The following is a 9831-nucleotide window of genomic DNA, read 5'->3' as shown; positions in this document are numbered from 1 at the left end:
TCGTCCTCAGTCATTGCTGTATCCTCTCGTCCTCAGTCATCACTGTATCCTCTCTTCCTCAGTCATCACTGTATCCTCTCGTCCTCAGTCATCGCTGTATCCTCTCGTCCTCAGTCATCACTGTATCCTCTCGTCCTCAGTCATCACTGTATCCTCTCGTCCTCAGTCATCGCTGTATCCTCTCGTCCTCAGTCATCACTGTATCCTCTCGTCCTCAGTCATCACTGTATCCTCTCGTCCTCAGTCATCACTGTAGGAGGGAAGGCACCAGAGACTATCACGAACAACATTTATTTCAAACATTTTAAATCAAATACTAATGTTTTAACTAAACGTCTTTCATCTTCTAAGATCTTTAAGAATAATTCATCGTCACGACGACGCATTTTTATCTCAACTTCCAAAGAGTAAAAAAGTTCCCAAATCCATCCTTTAATCTTCGCTCTGTTGCTTTTCCTTGAAGATGAAAAAACTCTCTTTCCACGCAGAACGAGCTGAGCGTTGATTGGTCAGTCGAGGGATGGGGGCGTGGTCAGGAGGAGGCGGAGGAGGACCTGGTCCTCAGTTCTGAAGGGTCTCCTCGTCAGAGCTGGACCCGTGATGTGTTCACGGACCACCTGAGGACCACCTGAGGACCACCTCCTCTCCCACCTGAGGACCCACATCATCGCTGGACTGCGTGCGACCCTTGGACTCCCCCCACCATGACCCGCTGCGACCGGAGCCTGCAGACCCTGCTGGCGGTCTTGGGTTCGTTCGCCGCCTTCAGTCTCATGAGCGTCGCCATCGGAACCGACTACTGGCTCTACTCGCGCGCGCACGTGTGCAACGCCACGAACGTGAGCGCGGACGAGACCCAGACCCGGAGGGTCAAGGGGGATCTGACCCACTCCGGTCTCTGGAGGATCTGCTGCCTCGAAGGTAAAGATCTGTTCAGGTGCGCGTGGATCGATCAGATTAAATGATCGATAAATATTAAGTATTAAGTGATTAAATATTAAGTGAGTATTAGATTCATCCACGAGTGTAGAAATACTTTGAAAACTCACTTGTAAATGTAGGAAAACTTTTGTTTATTTTTAATATTTTGATTTTGTTTGATTATCAACGAAAGAATCTTTTAAAAAATATCTTAAATTGATTCAAACTTTAAGAAAAAAATGACCGAATAGTAAATGTTGTTGTGATGAAAAAAAAAGTTTTTAAATAAATAATTTTGTTATGAACGTGATGACGTCACTTCTTTCTCCGCTTTAAAAACAAACATCATTAAAAACTACGAGATAATCGAAATACCTGAGAACTACTCAGATCTCGATCAAATATATGACTTTAAAATATATTTTAATAACATTTCAATTTGCATGAAGATATTTTCTTTCTCTATAAACATCGATTCGTTACACTTTTATCCCGCAATATTTTTCCACGTTACCGTATCAATATTAAAGCATTGAATCGATTCTTTCATCTGTTTCTCTCCAGATTTTTTATTTTTTACGTTTCATATTTTAATAAAGTGTGTAAAAAATGTATTTTAATTGATTTACAATTAACATGCAAATATTCACAGTGTTTGTTACTTTTGTGTTGAGGTTTAACTTCCGGCTTCAGTCAATAACCAAGTTATTATCTAAAGGAAGAATAAAGTCCTGTGAGATGACTGAGGACGAGAGGATACAGTGAGTCAAGTATTAATAAACAAACTTTAATACATTTAAACCAACTTTTTTTTGTTCAGTGTAGTAACGAATGATAGAAGAACATCCCAAATAAATCATCAGTAAAGTAATAGTTTCCTCGTGATCTTCGACCCTTAGGGTCTCGTAAACACAACGTCTGGAGTCAAACTTTTTGTTATGTTGACCCTAAATAAAAACAAAAACACTCGTCAGATTATTTTATCGTTGTTTTTGTGAAAACTTCTCCACAAAATAATCTCAGCAAATATACAAATCGTGTGTAGAAGAAAAAGTCAGATAATCTATCCGATTATTTTACACGAAAAGTTTCTCGATATATTTTCGCTTCTGTCTCGGTTTGACGGTCCCTGGCCACCGTAGATAACGTGGCCCCTGAGCAGATGTAACCCCCCCCCAGTGAACTCATCGTAACTCTGAAGCGACGCTTCCATGAGTCGCCGACGATGAAATAATGATGATGAAATACTGGCATCAAAGTTGAGTCAAACTTGATTGACAGCTGTCATTGTATCTTTGAATGTCGACATGGATGGTTTCTGATCCGGTTCCTGCTCTTGCTTCTCTCCGCAGGCGTCAACAAAGGCGACTGTTTTCGGATCAATCACTTCCCAGACGACGACGACTACGACGCCGACAGCTCCGAGTACATCTTGCGTAAGTCGACGGCTTCTCGCGGCCCCTGAGCATTGTGGGTATTAAATCATCACGTTTCATCGCTGCCGATGCTTTGCTGTCACGGGGTCGTGTCGGTCTCTGATCGGACGTCGACCCTCATTAATGTTAGGTGATCCTGATAAATGATTACATACGTATACAACATACTTAAATCAATGCTAAAAGATAATCAAAATATAAAGTATAAATTAGTCGCTTGATCTAAGAGCTTAAACGTTTGACTACACATTTACAATCAACATTCCACTCAGACTGATTCACTGGTTCAAGACTAGCTTGGATCAGGATTAGATACGACACCAGTTATTTATCTGTTTATCTACAAATCACACCTTAAATCGTAGATCAAAGAACGAAGACACACCCGGGAAAGGGAGGATAAAAGAAGGAAGAGAAGATAACCCCCGAGAACATTTGAATGATTAGATTACAAGAAAACAAATCAGGATGTCTCTCTGCGGATGATCGTGACACAGGGAACTTGAAAGGACCATTCGGCCGGAAAGAGACGACCTCCCAGACGGGAGATATGCCTTAAATATAGCGATGTTTCTACAGATCGTGACCTTTTCTCCCGGAACTATTGACCTGTACAGTCGCCGGGAGAAAGTATGTCCGGTCGATCGTAATTGAAAGCTTGTATTTTGTTATAAACGACCCGTGACACACTCTTGATTGTTCATCTCCACGACGTGAAGTATAAGACCGTGTTTTGATGGTTTTATAGACCAGCAGCCACTGATGGTCTGTCTGTGCGGCAGGTGTGGTGCGAGCGTCCAGCCTCTTCCCCATCCTCAGCACCGTCCTGCTCATGACGGGGGGTCTGTGCGCCGGCGTGGGTCGGGTCTACGGCAGGAAGAACCACGTCCTGCTCGGCGCCGGAATCCTCTTCGTGGCAGCAGGTGAACAAGGTTCACACGGTGTGGACTTCAAATTGAAATGATCTCACTTCACACAATGATGCTCCTCGACGTCACTCGCTGTGACGTTTTTTTAAAGATTCTTTAAAACAGGGAAGAAAAACAAAAACATCTTTCCGATTGTTTATGTTTAGTTTTAAGATCTTCAGACTGCGAACATTCTCGAACCCAAACCTCAGGGTTTCATCAAACAGTGTAACTTTCAGAGGCCACAAGGTGGCGCTGTCTGGTCCAAAAATCGTGTTGTCCTCGACAATACTACACATATATACTTGTTACTACTCTATTACAACACCAGAGTCAAGTACTGGATAATACTACACATACATACTTGTTACTACTCTATTACAACACCAGAGTCAAGTACTGGACAATACTACACATATATACTTGTTACTACTCTATTACAACACCAGAGTCAAGTACTGGATAATACTACACATATATACTTGTTACTACTCTATTACAACACCAGAGTCAAGTACTGGATAATACTACACATATATACTTGTTACTACTCTATCACAACACCAGAGTCAAGTACTGGACAATACTACACATATATACTTGTTACTACACTATCACAACACCAGAGTCAAGTACTGGACAATACTACACATATATACTTGTTACTACACTATCACAACACCAGAGTCAAGTACTGGACAATACTACACATATATACTTGTTACTACACTATCACAACACCAGAGTCAAGTACTGGACAATACTACACATATATACTTGTTACTACACTATCACAACACCAGAGTCAAGTACTGGACAATACTACACATATATACTTGTTACTACTCTATTACAACACCAGAGTCAAGTACTGGATAATACTACACATACATACTTGTTACTACTCTATTACAACACCAGAGTCAAGTACTGGACAATACTACACATATATACTTGTTACTACTCTATTACAACACCAGAGTCAAGTACTGGATAATACTACACATATATACTTGTTACTACTCTATTACAACACCAGAGTCAAGTACTGGATAATACTACACATATATACTTGTTACTACTCTATCACAACACCAGAGTCAAGTACTGGACAATACTACACATATATACTTGTTACTACACTATCACAACACCAGAGTCAAGTACTGGACAATACTACACATATATACTTGTTACTACACTATCACAACACCAGAGTCAAGTACTGGACAATACTACACATATATACTTGTTACTACACTATCACAACACCAGAGTCAAGTACTGGACAATACTACACATATATACTTGTTACTACACTATCACAACACCAGAGTCAAGTACTGGACAATACTACACATATATACTTGTTACTACTCTATTACAACACCAGAGTCAAGTACTGGATAATACTACACATATATACTTGTTACTACTCTATTACAACACCAGAGTCAAGTACTGGATAATACTACAGAAACATACTTGTTACTACTCTATTACAACACCAGAGTCAAGTACTGGACAATACTACACATATATACTTGTTACTACACTATCACAACACCAGAGTCAAGTACTGGACAATACTACACATATATACTTGTTACTACTCTATTACAACACCAGAGTCAAGTACTGGATAATACTACAGATACATACTTGTTACTACTCTATTACAACACCAGAGTCAAGTACTGGACAATACTACACATATATACTTGTTACTACACTATCACAACACCAGAGTCAAGTACTGGACAATACTACACATATATACTTGTTACTACTCTATTACAACACCAGAGTCAAGTACTGGATAATACTACAGATACATACTTGTTACTACTCTATTAAAACACCAGAGTCAAGTACTGGACAATACTACACATATATACTTGTTACTACACTATCACAACACCAGAGTCAAGTACTGGACAATACTACACATATATACTTGTTACTACACTATCACAACACCAGAGTCAAGTACTGGACAATACTACACATATATACTTGTTACTACACTATCACAACACCAGAGTCAAGTACTGGACAATACTACACATATATACTTGTTACTACACTATCACAACACCAGAGTCAAGTACTGGACAATACTACACATACATACTTGTTACTACACTATCACAACACCAGAGTCAAGTACTGGACAATACTACACATATATACTTGTTACTACACTATCACAACACCAGAGTCAAGTACTGGATAATACTACAGATACATACTTGTTACTACTCTATTACAACACCAGAGTCAAGTACTGGACAATACTACACATATATACTTGTTACTACACTATCACAACACCAGAGTCAAGTACTGGACAATACTACACATATATACTTGTTACTACACTATCACAACACCAGAGTCAAGTACTGGACAATACTACACATATATACTTGTTACTACACTATCACAACACCAGAGTCAAGTACTGGACAATACTACATATACATACTTGTTACTACACTATCACAACACCAGAATCAAGTACTGGACAATACTACACATATATACTTGTTACTGCACTATTACAACACCAGAGTCAAGTACTGGACAATACTACACATATATACTTGTTACTACACTATCACAACACCAGAGTCAAGTACTGGACAATACTACACATATATACTTGTTACTACACTATCACAACACCAGAGTCAAGTACTGGACAATACTACACATATATACTTGTTACTACACTATCACAACACCAGAGTCAAGTACTGGACAATACTACATATACATACTTGTTACTACACTATCACAACACCAGAGTCAAGTACTGGACAATACTACACATATATACTTGTTACTGCACTATCACAACACCAGAGTCAAGTACTGGACAATACTACACATACATACTTGTTACTACACTATCACAACACCAGAGTCAAGTACTGGACAATACTACACATATATACTTGTTACTACACTATCACAACACCAGAGTCAAGTACTGGACAATACTACACATACATACTTGTTACTACACTATCACAACACCAGAGTCAAGTACTGGACAATACTACACATATATACTTGTTACTACACTATCACAACACCAGAGTCAAGTACTGGACAATACTACACATATATACTTGTTACTACACTATCACAACACCAGAGTCAAGTACTGGACAATACTACACATATATACTTGTTACTACACTATCACAACACCAGAGTCAAGTACTGGACAATACTACACATACATACTTGTTACTACACTATCACAACACCAGAGTCAAGTACTGGACAATACTACACATATATACTTGTTACTGCACTATTACAACACCAGAGTCAAGTACTGGACAATACTACACATACATACTTGTTACTACACTATCACAACACCAGAGTCAAGTACTGGACAATACTACACATATATACTTGTTACTGCACTATTACAACACCAGAGTCAAGTACTGGACAATACTACACATACATACTTGTTACTACACTATCACAACACCAGAGTCAAGTACTGGACAATACTACACATATATACTTGTTACTGCACTATTACAACACCAGAGTCAAGTACTGGACAATACTACACATACATACTTGTTACTACACTATCACAACACCAGAGTCAAGTACTGGACAATACTACACATATATACTTGTTACTACACTATCACAACACCAGAGTCAAGTACTGGATAATACTACAGATACATACTTGTTACTACTCTATTACAACACCAGAGTCAAGTACTGGACAATACTACACATATATACTTGTTACTACACTATCACAACACCAGAGTCAAGTACTGGACAATACTACACATATATACTTGTTACTACACTATCACAACACCAGAGTCAAGTACTGGACAATACTACACATATATACTTGTTACTACACTATCACAACACCAGAGTCAAGTACTGGACAATACTACATATACATACTTGTTACTACACTATCACAACACCAGAATCAAGTACTGGACAATACTACACATATATACTTGTTACTGCACTATTACAACACCAGAGTCAAGTACTGGACAATACTACACATATATACTTGTTACTACACTATCACAACACCAGAGTCAAGTACTGGACAATACTACACATATATACTTGTTACTACACTATCACAACACCAGAGTCAAGTACTGGACAATACTACACATATATACTTGTTACTACACTATCACAACACCAGAGTCAAGTACTGGACAATACTACATATACATACTTGTTACTACACTATCACAACACCAGAGTCAAGTACTGGACAATACTACACATATATACTTGTTACTGCACTATCACAACACCAGAGTCAAGTACTGGACAATACTACACATACATACTTGTTACTACACTATCACAACACCAGAGTCAAGTACTGGATAATACTACAGATACATACTTGTTACTACTCTATTACAACACCAGAGTCAAGTACTGGACAATACTACACATATATACTTGTTACTACTCTATTACAACACCAGAGTCAAGTACTGGATAATACTACAGATACATACTTGTTACTACTCTATTACAACACCAGAGTCAAGTACTGGACAATACTACACATATATACTTGTTACTACACTATCACAACACCAGAGTCAAGTACTGGACAAAACTACACATATATACTTGTTACTACTCTATTACAACACCAGAGTCAAGTACTGGATAATACTACAGATACATACTTGTTACTACTCTATTAAAACACCAGAGTCAAGTACTGGACAATACTACACATATATACTTGTTACTACACTATCACAACACCAGAGTCAAGTACTGGACAATACTACACATATATACTTGTTACTACACTATCACAACACCAGAGTCAAGTACTGGACAATACTACACATATATACTTGTTACTACACTATCACAACACCAGAGTCAAGTACTGGACAATACTACACATATATACTTGTTACTACACTATCACAACACCAGAGTCAAGTACTGGACAATACTACACATACATACTTGTTACTACACTATCACAACACCAGAGTCAAGTACTGGACAATACTACACATATATACTTGTTACTACACTATCACAACACCAGAGTCAAGTACTGGATAATACTACAGATACATACTTGTTACTACTCTATTACAACACCAGAGTCAAGTACTGGACAATACTACACATATATACTTGTTACTACACTATCACAACACCAGAGTCAAGTACTGGACAATACTACACATATATACTTGTTACTACACTATCACAACACCAGAGTCAAGTACTGGACAATACTACACATATATACTTGTTACTACACTATCACAACACCAGAGTCAAGTACTGGACAATACTACATATACATACTTGTTACTACACTATCACAACACCAGAATCAAGTACTGGACAATACTACACATATATACTTGTTACTGCACTATCACAACACCAGAGTCAAGTACTGGACAATACTACACATACATACTTGTTACTACACTATCACAACACCAGAGTCAAGTACTGGACAATACTACACATATATACTTGTTACTACACTATCACAACACCAGAGTCAAGTACTGGACAATACTACACATACATACTTGTTACTACACTATCACAACACCAGAGTCAAGTACTGGACAATACTACACATATATACTTGTTACTACACTATCACAACACCAGAGTCAAGTACTGGACAATACTACACATATATACTTGTTACTACACTATCACAACACCAGAGTCAAGTACTGGACAATACTACACATATATACTTGTTACTACACTATCACAACACCAGAGTCAAGTACTGGACAATACTACACATACATACTTGTTACTACACTATCACAACACCAGAGTCAAGTACTGGACAATACTACACATATATACTTGTTACTGCACTATTACAACACCAGAGTCAAGTACTGGACAATACTACACATACATACTTGTTACTACACTATCACAACACCAGAGTCAAGTACTGGACAATACTACACATATATACTTGTTACTGCACTATTACAACACCAGAGTCAAGTACTGGACAATACTACACATACATACTTGTTACTACACTATCACAACACCAGAGTCAAGTACTGGACAATACTACACATATATACTTGTTACTGCACTATTACAACACCAGAGTCAAGTACTGGACAATACTACACATACATACTTGTTACTACACTATCACAACACCAGAGTCAAGTACTGGACAATACTACACATATATACTTGTTACTGCACTATTACAACACCAGAGTCAAGTACTGGACAATACTACACATACATACTTGTTACTACACTATCACAACACCAGAGTCAAGTACTGGACAATACTACACATATATACTTGTTACTGCACTATTACAACACCAGAGTCAAGTACTGGACAATACTACACATACATACTTGTTACTACACTATCACTAGATCACGTTCCTCTAAACTCCTCCTCAGGCCTGAGCAACATCATCGGCATCATCGTCTTCATCTCCAGCAACACGGGCGACCCGGGCGACAAGAAGGGCGAGGAC

At 38.2% G+C, this 9831-nt stretch overlaps 1 protein-coding gene across 1 annotated transcript in view; it reads left to right on the top strand.

Moving 5' to 3' along the window:
* Positions 1–704: 704 nt before the first annotated feature.
* LOC148090011 (voltage-dependent calcium channel gamma-4 subunit-like) overlaps positions 705–9831 on the top strand; it is a 9532-nt gene continuing 405 nt past the window's right edge. Inside the window, exons 1-4 of the mRNA XM_087785566.1 lie at positions 705–921; positions 2274–2357; positions 3140–3280; positions 9755–9831. The exon at positions 9755–9831 is cut by the window's right edge and continues 405 nt beyond it. Coding sequence (XP_087641692.1) covers positions 705–921; positions 2274–2357; positions 3140–3280; positions 9755–9831 — 519 coding nt within the window. The remainder of the gene's footprint in view (positions 922–2273; positions 2358–3139; positions 3281–9754) is intronic.

Source organism: Callionymus lyra, chromosome 1 (assembly GCF_982586985.1).
Source record: "Callionymus lyra chromosome 1, fCalLyr1.hap1.1, whole genome shotgun sequence".
Classification (NCBI taxonomy): Eukaryota; Metazoa; Chordata; class Actinopteri; order Syngnathiformes; family Callionymidae; genus Callionymus; species Callionymus lyra.
The sequence above is the reverse complement of the archived record's forward strand: the minus strand, read 5'-3'. Positions and strand labels throughout refer to the sequence as shown.